The sequence below is a fragment of the Macrobrachium nipponense genome, chromosome 39 (assembly GCF_015104395.2).
Source record: "Macrobrachium nipponense isolate FS-2020 chromosome 39, ASM1510439v2, whole genome shotgun sequence".
NCBI lineage: Eukaryota > Metazoa > Arthropoda > Malacostraca > Decapoda > Palaemonidae > Macrobrachium > Macrobrachium nipponense.
Window position 1 is genome coordinate 42,924,962 of NC_061099.1, and position 16,216 is coordinate 42,941,177.

Sequence of the window (16,216 nt, forward strand, 5' to 3'; positions counted from 1 at the left end):
TCAGTTTTTATCCTTACGTGCACAATCTTATATATAACCAGTTTAATAAACTTGCCTGAATTATAGAGGAAAACAAATAATCGCACTAGAGTTTATTTTAAAGAAACAGAGATACAATATCTTCAATGCAAAGTACGTAGTATTAAACGCTACACGTGCGATTCAGAAATGATTGAAATAGATATTTCACATTAATGTTTACTGGTTATGATGATGCTAATTCTAATTATTATTAGCTGACAGGTGTTTTCCGTTAACATAAGAACCAGAGGGATCTATCTCTATCTCTCTCTCTTTACACGAGTTTTATTTCGGAGGGTTATGATTCTTTCCCTGTATACACTCCTTATAGTGGCACTATAGTACTACGACGGTAACTTTGTTCCTCACGATAAGGACTTAAATTCATTAACTAGTTAACGAAGTCCTCGGAGCTATTCTCCAATCTACGCGAGGTACTTTTATTATTATTATCTACATAGTGAATTTATATGTGAAGTCAGAAGCGTGTTTGTTTTATTTTAATGTTTCTTTCGACGCCTTCTTGAAGCATACCATTTTACTCTAAAAATGCTTTTAGTTTCTAATGTTAGAATGATTGAATTAAGTTTTTTGTTTCTATGTGTAGTTTTGCGCTGAATTATCTGAATAATTTAGGAGTGACTCGAAAATGAGTTTAAACATTACTGTAAATAAAATAAAGATGCTAAGGTTCCAAATTCCAACAAGCATTTAGATTGATTACCCCATGGTTTCCGACTGGGCCTTCTGCACCAGTTATTTATAACTGTCATACTAACTGTAACGGACTGCTGTTATCCTGTAATTCTATTGTAAATTTGATTATTCTGCATATTTCTACTTGCCTTTCTAAAAGGAAAAGTAGGACTGGCTAAGAACTAATACGCACGTATCTCTACTCCAGCGGAAACTTATGTCTAGACACATAAGTCTGGTATATACTGTACAACCATTAATAATTTTCATAGACAAGGACAAAACTAGAGCAAAATTGTATATAGTGAGTTAGTGCAAGTAGCTAAAATGTTAATGCGTACTGTCTTTGAAAGCCAGTTTTATCTAAACCTTTCTTTTTAGAGCCTATTACGACTAAGAAATAATACCCTTATCAAGGCGAGAGTGTTAGGCATTCCAAGCCGTCCAGCAGCCACTGAACCCATTCATGGATTGCGACACGTGACACTGGGCTTGGCAGGCATTGAGATCATTGTATGTCAAGTAGGAGTCCCAACCCATATCCGGATGCCAGGTATTTGCATACCCAGGAAAATTCGCAGCCGGAATACACTGCTGGCCGCCATTTCTCTGGAAACACTCAGCTTGGTTCCAACGTCCATGATGGAAGTGAGCGCGCGAGAGAGGCTTCCCCCGAGAGTGTCTTGTGGTCTAGAGGTGAACTCATCCAAGTGGTTTGTGGATGCATCATAAGAGGAGCCGCATGAGGTGAAAGGAACTAAGCTCGGATGTGGTTTGCACTGCACGTGGACTGTCGGATGAGGATGGTGGAAGCTGGTTGACATTCGAGGCTGAAGATGGCTGCCAGCGTGCAATGAAGTTGTCTGGTAAGGGGAGAGCATGCGATCTGTTCTGGAAGGGAAGGGACTATGTGTCTGCACTCTCACTGGCTCGATCAGCAAGTGTCCTGCCTCGGCAGCTCCCACATCAGCGTACAAACGGGCTCTCATAGGCCATTTCTGTAAAGTAAAATGTGCATATCGTAGAGAATAGTTTCAGTTGTCCAGCCATCAGAATCAATCAGAATTCTTTTAGAGTAATTGTCTTACTTCAAAAAGGTCCGCATTCTTGCCAGGATTATAATGACATAATCAGTGAAATAAGTAAATGACTGTCGGTCGATTATTGTGGACCGTAGTTGGGAGGAAAATAGAGAATAACGGACGTGAGTGCTATAAGATCCTTTAAAAATGTGTACTATCATAATAATAGTAATATAAAAAATGACTTCATAAAGATGGTACCTATTACCCCTAGCCACATCATCGGGTACTCTCTCTCTCTCTCTCTCATTGTACGTTAAGTTTTGTGTCCCTCTACCTTAACTGGATGGAGGAGCCCCTTCTGTTGCATTTTCTGGGGGCTGACGTCTTGCATTGCACAACTCTGTTCCCTGTTGGCTCCTCCCCCGCCACCTGCCGCGTCTTCGGCGCAACTCGTGTCGTTGTTGTTGTCGTCGTGGGACTTTCGGGCGTCGTCATCCTCCTGTAGGAGCTGCGTCAGGTGTGATATGTAGGTCGTGGCCAGCATCAGGACGTCTAGCTGTTGGAGTAGAGGAGTTTCAAAGTGATTCTGCCAAAGTAGGCCTACCTCAGATCTTTTATACGATTTGGCTTTGAGGATCAAAATAACGGATAATGTTTTACTCTTTTAAATAGGTTTTTCAATTCCTGTTGTGAAGATGACTTTTTCTATATACAATCTACAACGTTTACAATTTTTAAATTAAAAACATCCTACTTAAATGCTTGCCAGCGTTGCTGTCAAAATGTTATGATTTCTGTTTTATGGTTTAGGCCTATGTGAACCAGTTGATTTTGACAGGTTATTCATAGTAGTACGGGGTACTTTTGTAACAGACTGCAGCTATTTTATTATTGAAGATTTTGCCTTAGATTGAGAGAATACATATCTCGGCCAGTGTGCTTTCTTTACGAATTAGTTTTTAGTCTCTTTCTTTAATTACTTCTCATTAATCTCAGTTTCTTTTGCAGATACAAATTTTCAAAATTTGATGTCCTGTTTCCCCATTCACGGATTCAAAATGTTGCCGCAATTATCAATTGACTTTCTTCTTAATTCTCCATTAAAAATTTTTTTCCCTAGTGCTTTCTCCCTACCATTTCAAACCTATTCTTAAATCATTTAACCTTAATTAGCAGATTTTAAAAAAGTTTATCATCGTCCAAATTGGAAAGAAATTCTCCCCGGGTGCTTCTTCTTCCACACAACCGCAGAGAAACGAGGAAGCCCTTACTTTCGATAATTTCGTGTTCGGCGGAACTGACGGAATGGCCGCTTGCAGTTCGAGGTACGCTCTTCGGAGGCTCTCTACCCGCGATCTCTCTCTCAGGGCGTTCTTCGAAGTTCCTGCGAAGGATAATGCAGTTATTCTTCAAAGAACTTCACTCAAAAGAAATGACTGTGAACAACAGACGACGCCAGATAAGAAAATTATACATTGTGGAATAGAAAGAGGTGTTATTGGATAATTATTCAGGTTAGAAGGACTGTCTAGCAACACAATTTTAATTATGTGAAACCATAGCCAGATAGCTAATGACCGGACTGGTACTTAGAATGTAGGCCTACTACATCACTGGACTGTCACTCCAACAGGATTGTATATAAAGTACAAAATTTATATGATATTTTGGATATAAACATGAAACCTTAAACTATTAATTTTTCATGCATTTAGTTTGCACAGATTAGATAAACTGATCAGAGGAAACAATTGTAATTTGAAAATTTAAATAGAGGGTGTAACAAAATCCCGACAAATGTTTTGAGACTTGGTTACTACAATTGGCTAACACCGATCTCAAATACAAGATCATTGAGAAAAGCCAGATGGATAGATAGTTCTGCGTGACTTCCGTTTCTGTCATCGACATATTTCCCTCCTTTTAGAACTCGGCACTCATCACTACGCGTACTACGAGCAGCAAAAACTGAAGAGGTTCACCCATACCTATTGCAGCTGCTTCGACTGTCGACGTTGTCGAAGTCAGACAGTTCACTTCCTTGTTCCTGCTACTGCTTCTCCTGCTGTGGGTGCCCCCTGCTGGAAAGAAAAGACGAATTTGTTGCTTATTTTGTTCTTCCTTTTTTCTTTTATTCTTCTGTTTTTCCTTGAAGCAATAATAAATGGCAGTATTATTTAATTTCTGTTATAGGCCTACTTCAGATGCTCTCTCTCTCTCTCTCTCTCTCTCTCTCTCTCTGTGTGTGTGTGTGTGTGTGTGTGTGTGGGAGAAATGCGTAGCTACAATTAAGGAAGTGTCAGGAAGACACTATGGTAAGAGTAAAAATGTGTTAAATGATTGTATGCATTAGGGTGAGTGTGGCAGGAGAAAATTACGTAACAGTGAGTGTGTGCGGTACTCTAAAGACTAAAGGGAAAAAATGAGATTGAAAATTTGAGGGATAAAGCTGTAAGTGGCTTATGTGGACTGTGAAAAAGCTTTTGGTATCAAGATGGAAGCAATGTTGAGGGTGCTGAAGACCAATGGTGCAGAAGACAAATTGTTATGTGGTGATGGTGCTAGGATAAGAGGAGAGGTTGCCACAGAATGGCTGGAGCAATAAAGATTTGTGTTTGAGCAAAAGTCTTAAAGAGCCTAAGGAAACCAAGTTAGAGAGGTAGAGGTGATTCGTGCAGGGCATATGTCGGGAGTTCATTAATATAATTCTTTGGTTGCACAATATGAAAAAGAGTATATATACCGGTACATGTAAGATGATTTGAGTAAGTTGCCGAGTTAATTAAAATTTTACCGTCTTTTTTCCCCTGTTTTTACGTTCATCCCCGAGGTTCTGGTGGTGAACATTCCGTACCGCAGAGCTTCCGCCATGTTTAGTACCATAAACCTAGGGAATGTGTACGTAAAAACATAAACAAATGTCGGGAGACTTCTCATTCTCGGTAAATTTCTCAGATTATCTTGCCTTTACTGAATTACACAGACGCTTTTCTTATATTGTTTAGCACAAAAAATTATAATAATAAATTATATCTTGCGGCCGACGGCCGGCCCGTCTCCTTTACCATAATCAAGGAAGAAGAAGCAACGGTAGCAGTCGAGACAGAAAGATTAACCCTGATGTCATAAAGATTTTCCAGTTCTGTTTACCACTTGATGTATATCATCTCTTCCCAGGACTGTTTTAAGTTGTGCAGGATTGGAAGGTACAGCTATTTGTGTTGTTTTGCTTTCGGGGATTATTATTGGGGCCTGAATATCAGTAGCCTATGCTGCGCCCAAAGTTACTGCCATCTAGTGACGCTTTCTGTGATTGGTGAAAATGTTCTGGTGACATGGCAATTTGTGGTATTACAAAACTAATTAAGCATTCTGTTCATGAACGTTTATTTCAAGGGTATGAAGACCGAGTTACCAATGGGTATAGAGTGGTTAAGCCTTGTTATTGCTTATGTGTCGGTTAACATTACTCTATATGGAAGACATTGCCGTAGGCTACTTAAAAGGTTTTCAGCATGGCAGTGGGCTACTTATTGGCATACGTACCAAAAATTATTATTATTATTTATTATTATACTATATTATTTTATTATTATTATTATTATTATTATTATTATTATTATTATTATTATTATATTATTATTATTATTATTATTACCAAATGAAGTATTCCTTCCTCTGTAAGAATCCATGGATACAATATTGTAATTTTATTTTAAATGAATAGCAACATGAAAATGTACTTCGTCCCAGAAACATGCAAGTGATTGTTGAATGTGTTGTGGACGCCTGTGGTTCAGAAAAGCGTGATGGGAAAGAGAGATCAGAAGAAAAATGCAAATGCAGGCAAAAGACGGGCAGAAGGATAATATGTATAGTGACGGCAGGGAATGGAATTAAATGTTCACGCAACGGGAGGGTTACACGAAGACAGAAATGATGGTAAATGTCAGGGAAGATTGTTATGCTAAAAAAAAAAAAAAAAAAAAAAGAAAAAAAAAAAAAAAAAAAAGCCTTCTGAGAGTAGGCCTACTGCAAAAAAGATTTTGCTGGAGAATCTCGAAATGAAATGTTATGCAGAAACCGTTCCTTACGATGCATGGCTTTCAGAAAAAATGTCAGTCCATAATTCTATGCGTGTAACCCAAATGACGGAGAAATTTGACTCTCCCCTTACTCATGAAAACGAATAACTCAGAGGGTAACGTGACCGAAGTAATAACTTACTAAATGTCTTACTTCAATGTTTAAGCTCTTGTTTAGTAATAGAGCAGCGTCGGGAAAGAGGATTAAATTAATTACTTTAACAGGTTTATGTCATACGGGATCTGCCCATTTCGTAACCACCCCCCCGGAAGCGAACGTTCGTGAGCTTCAAATACGCTGTTCATTTCAGGCTCATGAAGGTACTTTTTAGGTGAGTGTTTCACAAACTTCAAACAAACGTTTTTTTCACATACTTAGGACGTCAATGATAATGTAACTTGATATACAGTAAATTATGCGTTTTCTCATTGATTTTAGACCTGTCACATGCAGAAATATAGTGATACACAAAAATCGTAATATTGTTATGTACAAAAACATGGACAAACCTCATTTTCACCTTTAGAGGGAAATTAAAGGTTTATCCCATTTTCTTAAAAAGACTTCCTTTATTATTGTTTTGTTTTAAACATTCGTCCCCTCATTTGGTGAGCAAACGACAGCATATAGAGTACTGAAATATGTTTATATAAGCCCAAAATGATACAGCAATTATCTGTGATCGAGAAATTTGAACAGTGGGAAATGGTCACCAATTATGCCGCCACCAGATGTCTCTGCAGCAGCGTAAACAAATTGGCGGGCTGCACGAACTGAATTTGTTTGACAAAGTGGCTGAATTAAATTTACATGCAAGTGCATGACAGCTGATATAGAAACCCCTACGACGACTTGAGAAAGCCAGGGCCCATAGGTAAGTGATAGCAGCTTATGCAATTATCTTTCACTATCATTTTATAGTATATCCCTATAGGTAGCAATATGAGAGAAAAGTAACGTTAGTCTACATAGGGAATAATTCTGCACTTTCTTTGAGGAATTTAAATACCAACGACTCTAGGAAGAGTTGCTTTTGTTGGAAGGATTTTAATGTGAGCAAACCTTTAGGCTGGACTAAAATTGGCGAGAATATAGGCTGCACAAGGTGACAAGGTCTCAGCCAAAAATTATAAGTAAACCTATACTATAGGACTAGTACTAGCTAGTACTAGGCTAGTACCTAGGTACCTAATTTATGGCGTCCTACGGCCGTCCCCGGCTAAGTAATTAGCTAAGTCAAGGGATGTGAGGGAGAAGCCCCACCTTTAAAGGGGGTAGGGGGTATGGGGGCAAACCCCCCATGCTAGGTAATGCTTGTATTGACGCAGAGGTTAGGTTAGGCTAGTGCACCCAAAACCTCCGATTCCCATAAGGCCCTCAAGCTTTTTGGGTGGTTATAGAATAAAGGGTTACTTCCTATTTTACTGACCAAGGTTTTTTTTTCCATTTTTTTTTTTTTTTTTTTTTTTTGCATAGATAAACAAATAAAAGGTCGGTAACTTGGTGATTCTTACTCTAGCTAGGTATTAAGGCTGTGCAAGCTTATAAAAAAGTAGACTCCTAAAGTTAAGACAGTGCCAGAAATTGGAAGCTCTGGTACCGGAGGACAATTTTCAACTTCCAATTGAAAATTGAGGTGCTGGAGGGTCTGCATCACTTGAATTTCTTTAAACAATATGTAAAATAACATCAGAAAGCTGTCTTTTTAAATGACATAATTCTGAAATTGTGAATTTCCAGAAGACACCTCAAAATCTTTAATTTGCACCACTGAGTTAAGGAGAATACCTAAACGTTAAGGGTAAAGAATGTGGAATCCTCTTAAATTTCTTTATGTAGAACTATGGTCTGTAGTATTTGGCTTATTTAACTTAACCTTCGTAAATTTACAATAAATCAGCATTTTAATGATAACATGGGCTATGTTGATTAGATTAAGTAATATTAGGTTAGGTTGTATTTATTTACATTAATGGTCAGTGGATCCCGCATTCTTAACCCTTACCAATAGTACATAGAATGCATAGATACTAGGCTAGTCATTAAGTGAGGAAATTTCAAATAGCAAAAATAATTTTGTTTTAAGTTGCCTCCAGTCCAAGTAATGCTTAATTGACCAGAGGTTAGGTTAAGCATTATAGGTTAGCCTTGTATAAAAAATGTTGTTTTTTCTCTCTCTCTCTACACTAACCTAACCTATAATGCTTAACCTAACCTCTGTGTCTGTAAAGCATTATTTGGACACTAAATTTTGTGTACTAGCCTAACCTATATTGCTTAACCTAACCTCCACTTTAAACATCATTATTTTCATTATTAGACATTTCATCCCTTACTGACTCTTATCTACGCATTCTGTACACTATTCTCCTTAATTCTAGACATCTACTATTTTATAAGCTCATGTGGCTCTAAAAGTAAGAATTACCCCAAAGTTTTTTTTTTTTATGGAAAACAGAAAATAAGGCGTGAAGTATTCCCTAGAGTTACCCTTTCCTTGTTGGAGGACCTCTAGCATTGAAAGAAAAGTAATGGGTGATGTTAGTGCAATTAGTGTTTGAGGAACAGATATTCATGGTAAATATTGAGAAGGGGATTGGTCCTAGTCCCAAATAATTTTTTTAAAAACTCATTGTAGGTTTCAATGCTGTGATAATATCACCTTTACATTTTTATGAAATATGATAAAGCACTGTTTTTGTAAAACCAATGAAAAAAATAAATAAATAATTCAGACCTGTAATTGGACGGTAGCAGCAAATCAGCGTTTGGCTTACAAACTCACCTGGGCTATTCCCTTTTGCACGGTTCAGGATAAAATGAATGAGGTATAGCTTCATATTTTTCTCAGGGTCTGCAAGTTCATTATCTTATTACAGTATAATGGATGAGTAGTGAGTTTACCAGAACGTTAATTTAATTATATCTTGAGAAATTTCATAGCCCTACCCTATATTGTACTGGTATATTCATGTATATTATTTTTTGTTAATTAGTTGTTACTAATAAGGTGCAATTACCTTGATTAAAAATTTGCAAAATCAGTTAAAAAACACTGTAGGCTACAGTAATACATACAATACCTAATGTGAGAGAGGGAAAAACCTACATATATATCACTCTTTTTCAGGTGCGACTTGAATTGTTTGTGGAGGTTGAGGCATGGCTGAATTGTGTCATGGTATCTGGTTGAAAAGGTGGAACTGTACCACAGTCAGTTTTTGGCAGCTATTACCGCTTCAGTGAAAATTATGAGGAAGAAATCAATGACTCCGCAGAGGAAGGGAGATGGAAGTGTGTGCGCCCAAATTGTTTATATATATAAATAAAGATATATGCCACGAAGGAAAAATAAACGAAGGAGGATCTGCGAGACCTTTCGACGTTAAACGTCCTTTACTGAGCAGTAAAGGACGTTTAACGTCGAAAGATCTTGCAGTTCCTCCTTCGTTTATTTTCCTTCGTGGCATTAATCTTTATTTATGGATTTATCACGTTCCTAACTTTCGTGATCAGATTCCATATACATATATATATATATATATATATATATATATATATATATATATATATATATATATATATATGTATATATATATATGTATATATATATGTATATATATATATGTGTATATATATATGTGTATAGATATATGTGATATATTATATATGTATATATATATATATAGATATAGATATATATATATATATATATATATATATATATGTATATATATATACAATAGATATATATATATATATATATATATATAGATATATATATATATATATATATATATATTATATATATATATATATATGTATGTATTATATATATACATATATATATATATATATATATATATATATATATATATATATATATATATATATATATATTATATATATATATGTATGTATGTATGTAGTATGTATGTATGTATCTACATATTAGCATATTTGTAAGGTTTATTTCATGTATATTTTCAGTGTTTGTACATGCATATATCTGTTACCAAAAGAAATATAGAAATAAAACCAAAACAAATGGTTCATGCGCTTGGTGGGATGTGATATATTTGAATCTTTCATCTTTCGTTTTTATCATTCAAAGTGGTTGCAATCTTCAGTTTATGGTACAGACTATTTTTTTATGTGTATGTATTGTATGTACATACATACTTTATATATACTTTTTAATGGAATGAGGTTGTTGTTACTGAGTTAAGAATCAATCGTGTGCATTTGTAGGTTATTTATATACAAAACAGAGGCCACATTATTTGACTATTTACTTGTACAGTGTTAGTCCTCACTGGAACATGTCAGTGCAAAATAAATGATAAGCAAGATTAAAACTTTCATTCTCCTGAGTTATTTATTGTAAGGTATATGAACTTTCATTTTATGGTCTTGAAAATTATTATTCAACGCTATTACAAGGTTCATGTAAACCTTGTAAACACATTTTCAGGGCCTCTATAAGGATTGTTTAATATCCTTACAACGTTTGTATAAACAGTTAAAAGGTAATTATGAGGCATTTATAAAGCCTATTTAAGGTTCTGTACAGGATTGTACAATGTATGTTGAAAGCAGTTAAAAGGTAATTATGAGGCATTTATAAAGCCTATTTAAGGTTCTATATGGGCTTTTTGAAGGTTTATACCATGGTTTTTTAAAGCTCTTTCGAGGCTTTTATTAAGGTTTATTTCAAGCATATTTAAGGCTTCCACAAACCTAAAAGTGTACACGAAAACGGGTACTTTTTAGGTGTATCTCCCCCAAGCACTTTTAAGTTTGGGGCTTTAAAAGTTCGCAAGCTTGTAAAAGTACGTTCGTCTGATGTCCTATGAACATTCATTTTCTGGGGGGGCAGTCCGGTTCGTCTCCATTTTTTTGAACTCTTATCATCACCACCTTCTAATTAATTGCATTGTAAAAGTTGTTTTGGAGGACAAAACAGTTTATTGCGTTTTTCTTACAATGTATCATAATTACATAAGTTGTTTTTGGAGGACAAAAACATTTCAACAGTTTATTACGAAATGGGATGTATCCCGATATTTAAGCCTTCTTGCCTAGTGACGCATCCTGTCGACAAATGTAGTTTTTTCCCTTCCTCAACTGAATGTTATGAGGCTTCTGAATCGGGGGTACGTACAATACAGTTGTATATTTTGTGCACAGAAAATGTAATTTACGTATTTAAGGGTTTGTTGCTCTGAAGTTATGGTTGTGGAAATTAATGTTGTTTTATCTTTCATCTTTTAGGACCAAAATTGCTCGAGAGATGTGAAGACAAAGTCATAAATTGCGTCTATTTTTTTGTGTTTTCCTCGTGTTTGAATGCTGAAGTCCTCAACAGTCAACGGATCTTCAGAGTTGCCATCATCCAGATGTAATGCAGATTCACCACGCAAAGAAAACCGTTTCCTTTCAAGTAAGTCACACATAAGACTTTTATGCTGTGTTTAGGATTACTTGGTAGTGGAGAATAATACTAATATATATGTCTTGAGAATTCAGGAAGGGTCTTGGCAAATTATTTGGAGACAATATTCGCTTCATGAGACTTTTGAATTGATGCTGTGAAACGATGGTATAAAGATAAATTGTCAAAGTTTGGGAAATGTATTCAGAATTTCAGAAAAAGAATAACATTAATATGCCAAGTTTAAAAGACGTCAAGATTGACGCCGTAGTGACGGTTAACCAGAAAGGTAGTGAAAATTTTAAATTGTGATAATAGGGCAGAATGGTGATAGAAGTTTGCTCTCGACGTGGTTTGGAAGTCACGTGAAGTCGTTGGTCCCGTCGCTGAATAACCACTGGTTCCATGGAACGCCAAACACTATACAAACATGCAAACAAAATAATAGTGGCAGAAGGTAAATCACTGGTAAAATTTGCTGGGTTACGATTAGTCGTTAATTTCTGTTGGGCAAACGAATATTGGAATAAGTTGCTTTCGAAGAGGGGAAGGGGTAAAAGTTTGTTCCCGAAGTAGGAAAATTGCTCTCTGCTGGAACAGGTGTTTGATCCAAAAGACAACAGAAAAGAAGGGAATTTTTTGGGTGATCGTTAAAATGTAGAGAGAATTAGATGACAGAAAATCTTGCTCTGAACACAAAAGAGAACGAAAGAGGTAAAGGGGTCAGGGTATTTGTAGACTGAATAAATATTGTGAATATACGAGCATTCGCGAACATAGAAGCTGAAGTTCGTACTGAAGGATGCTCTAAAATGCGTGATATTTAGATGGTTACGAGAGATGAGACTACAACCACCGATTGAAAGCAAAGGAACAGCCGCTGAGAAATGTTTAAAGATGGTTCAAGTTTAGAAATTATTTGTTAATTTGGGAAAAAGTTTTGAGGTAGTTTACGAGGCTTAGCAGAAATGCTGAAAGTCGTATTAAACTAACTGTCATAAGCTTTATTTATAAGCATAGTCAGTTTGTCCCCTACATTTTCACTTTTCTCGTATCATCGATCCATATCAAGCGTTTGATCCATAATCCTCCTTCCTTGTCTAGACCTAGTACAATGCCCCGTAGCTGGATACCGCCCGTCAGTGCATCTCACCCGGTGTGCTGTAGGCATTACATAGGTTCTTTGCAGCGTCCCATCGTGTTCTTCCGTCGTAATTTCCACCCTCTCCTAACAGTTGTTTCATAGTGCAAATGCTACTCGTTAGTAGTATTAAAAAATTATATAAAAAGAATCGCTCCGTAGCAACAAACTCCATTCCATGAAAAGTATTGATATTTCTCAAATACTCCGAAGGGGAATAGTGCCGCCAGTGCACCGCTCAGGCCTACGTAAGGTTCTTTGCCGCGTCCCTTGGGTTGGGTCCCAAGCTGCAACCCTTTTCGTTCGTTTTACCGTACCTCCTTTCATATTCTCTTTCTTCCATCTTACTTTCCACCTTCTGGCAATTTTTTTTTTTAATCGTGCAACTGGGAGGTTTTCCTTCAGTTACGCCTTTAATACCTTTTCACAATCAATTTCCGTTTCAGAGCTGTGAATGACCTCATAGGTCCCAGCACTTACCCTTTGGCCTAAATTCTATATTATATTTATACAATTTTTTAGCATGCCTGCTTCCTAATTATCTATTATCTTCAACATTTTGCTTTTATGTATTTGTGTCATTTGGCTTACTCGGGGAGTAAGCCTAAGAAGTGCTTTATTGTTGTTCTTGCTAGAGGGTAGGAAAGCTCTGTGGAAGAGCCTGGAAAGGTCTGGAAAAGGTGTTTCGCGTCAAGTTAAGGAAACAGGAATTTTAGGAGAAGTTATTTATGGATTATTTTATTAGAATAAAAATAAAATAAGATAATTTCTGGATTATTTCTTTTTTTTTTTTTAGAATGAAAAAAAAATAAAAAAAAAAAAAAAATAAAATAAAATAATTTCTGGATTATTTATTAGAATGAAAATAAAATAAAATAATTTCTGGATTATTTATTAGAATGAAAATATAATAAAATAATGTGCATGCTATATAGTACATAACAATCATTTCTTATAATAGCGTACTTATTTTAATTTTCGTTGATGAATTAACGCTTTGTTTGACCGTAAATGTTAGTACGCGCCCCCAAGTAAACGTGCGTGGATTCTCGCCCATTTTCTTTGGCTTCTCTTTCATTCTTTTCCTTTATTTGCTCACTGGATGTGTTTACCAGAAGTTTCTTTCTCCGATCACTGATTTGATCATTTGCAAAGAATGTTACTTTAACAATCAACAGTTGACCTCATGCAGGTCAAATTGATTGTGTTCAATAATTTGCATTGTGCTGCTATAATTATATGTTAATACGTATGTATGTATGTATGTATGTATGCTTCCCGTTTAGTGGAGTAAAGAATAATTACCCCTAACAAGCCATTTAAAAAATGAACCGGTAAAACGGTATTCAGAGCTGTTTTTATTTTGTTTAATATCAGCTCGTCAAGGAAGAGAGAGAGAGAGAGAGAGAGAATGTGAACGATTTACTCTAATATGTTTTATCAATGTTGTATATACAAATATGAGGCTATAGCATCCCAGTTAATTGGATTTTTTCTTTGTACCTCGTGATGCTGAATACGCTATAGATACCCCGAAGTTTTACAGCATTTCTGGATAGTTTTTGGCAGTGCCTTAACCTTTGGCCCCCAACCGTTTTTTTTCCATTTTTGAAAGTCAGAAAAAACCTGCCAGAATCGCCTTGATTTCCACCCAAAAGTCCCGAAGGCTGCCTCCATTCGTTTCTCGGGTGGTAGTAGTAGCAGTAGGTGGGATATGCCTTTGAAACGGCTCCTCAGCAGAGGCACAGTGAAGCTAGACAAAGAAGAAGACGGGAAGATGTCCACAAGACCATCGACAAGTAATATATGTTAGAGAGAAGACAAATAGTTTCAACTTGGAATATACTACCTCTCATCGCTGATCGACTGGAACGCTTCATCTTTGTTTCCATGGCGGTGGTGTTCTGTCGGTCCTCAAAATCCGAGAGAAAATCGCTACTGTTTGATTACTTCGGAAATTATTTTGATCACTAGGCGTCTACTACAGTGGTCCTGCTGAAATAAAAATAGTCTTATTTCCGTATTCAGAGTCTAGTAAAAAAAAAGTTCTCGCGGAATTTTATCGGTGAAAACGTTTTCCAGTCGCAGTTCAGTTAAATGTCTCATAAAGGTTTCTAGTTCAGATTTTTACTTCCTGAAGGCGTATACTTATTTTCCAAAGATGCAAAAAGCAATGTAAAAAAAAAAAGAACAAAAGAGCAGCGGGATGCGACACAGACCGATTTAAAACGCAGAACTCGCGCCGCGCCACGAGAGCAGGTGGTACGTGCCACAGGGCGGGCGACAAGTGCCTCTCTGGTTCGTGGGTCGACCCCCTTACAGTATTCCACTTTTGATACCTGACCGCTTGAACAATTAGTCACGAGCTGACATGACGGATACATTTTAGCTGCGAAAATCGTGGGGCAAAGACCCTCTTTACTTCCTTTCTCTCGTTCTGAAGGTGGTTTAGCCATTTCTTCCTTGACGAATGGATTTTTTTTTAAAAGATATTCTTTTCAAGTTTTCAGACAATGAAGACATAGCGTTAATGAATGGCATAATGACAACCTCAAAACGGCTGCTCGATGTATTTCCGACGCATTACAGACGATTTTAGCATTTTAGCCTCTCGGTTTCAGAACCCAGACGGTTGATTTTGTATTGTCGTTGGATACACCAATCGATCAATCAGAAATCCGGCCCCGTTGCATATTACGTTTCATAAATACCGGACTTAACGAGGTGGTTCAGTTCTATGTTGCCTGCTATCTCTCTCTCTCTCTCTCTCTCTCTCTCTCTCTCTCTCTCTCTCTCTCTCTCTCTCTCTCTGTCGCTGATCCTATAATTAGTTGTTTTAAGTTAGGCTAATCACAGAATGACAGTTACGTTCTGAATGCTTTATCCACGACGGGAGATAGGCCTTCCTCTGAGATTTGTGCTTTAGTTTCCCAACTTTAACATAATCGAAAAATACATTCTGAGCGATGACATAGTCGAGATTATTATTATTATTATTATTATTTTTATTTTTTTTCTTTTTTAGCGCCCTCATCGCTCCTATATACTACGGAACTCGCCTTGTTAGAAATGCATTTCATCTCTCCCATGAAAACGCAGATTCTTTCGTCCTTGTTTCCTTACCGCCCAACAGAAATGAAAAAGAGTTTAGCCTCGCTCAGAAGGGGGAAGGGGAGGGAGAGGAGGGGGGGAGAAGAATTGTCGTCAATTCGTCAAAGGAAACGAATTCTGGAACAGATGAGAGAGAAGTTGACGACCTCGGGGAAAGGAAGTTGACAGCTGAAGGAGTGGTCGTTAAATATTCTTCCAGAGGAATATCTCTGGGAACGCAGAGACTTACGCGTAGAATGGAGAAGCGCTACTGTAGAAGAATAGCAGGGAGCCAGAACGTAAATCTGGATAAGAAAGCATTCGGACTGAAAAGGCAAACAAAAATAAAGAGGATTAATGAGTAGAGATAGTTCGTTTGGTTAAACAAACAGCTCGTTCTCAGCGATTTCTTCCTATAGCGAGGAATGAGACCGCAGTACCCACCCAACAAAATAGGTGATCACACATCTTTCATTCGTTAAATTTAAGTTCATATGAACATGAAGAAAATGTCATTTTTATTTAATGTACGATCGGAAAGCTCTCTCATTGGGGGGCGGGGAGATTTAAATTTTTGTCCATCCCCCCGCTTCGTACAGGTATCATATTACTCCCAGGACCCACTTACTCCCCTGCCTTCATATACAATACAGAAATCTTAATTAAACAGGCTTTCTGTAGGGAGAGATTCCATATGGTACAAATTAATTCTGGACGAATTAT

The 16,216-nt window shown here is 36.8% G+C and overlaps 1 protein-coding gene across 1 annotated transcript; it reads right to left on the reverse strand.

The window, feature by feature from the left end:
• Positions 1-12: 12 nt before the first annotated feature.
• Positions 13-14,620, reverse strand: LOC135210322 (uncharacterized). The gene is made up of 5 exons (XM_064243205.1): positions 14,253-14,620; positions 3,731-3,823; positions 3,014-3,126; positions 2,077-2,298; positions 13-1,715 (listed from the first exon to the last, which is right to left on the reverse strand). The coding sequence occupies exons 1-5, from the start codon at positions 14,293-14,295 to the stop codon at positions 1,236-1,238; spliced, it is 951 nt and encodes a 316-aa protein (XP_064099275.1). The 5' UTR covers positions 14,296-14,620; the 3' UTR covers positions 13-1,235.
• Positions 14,621-16,216: the final 1,596 nt, after the last annotated feature.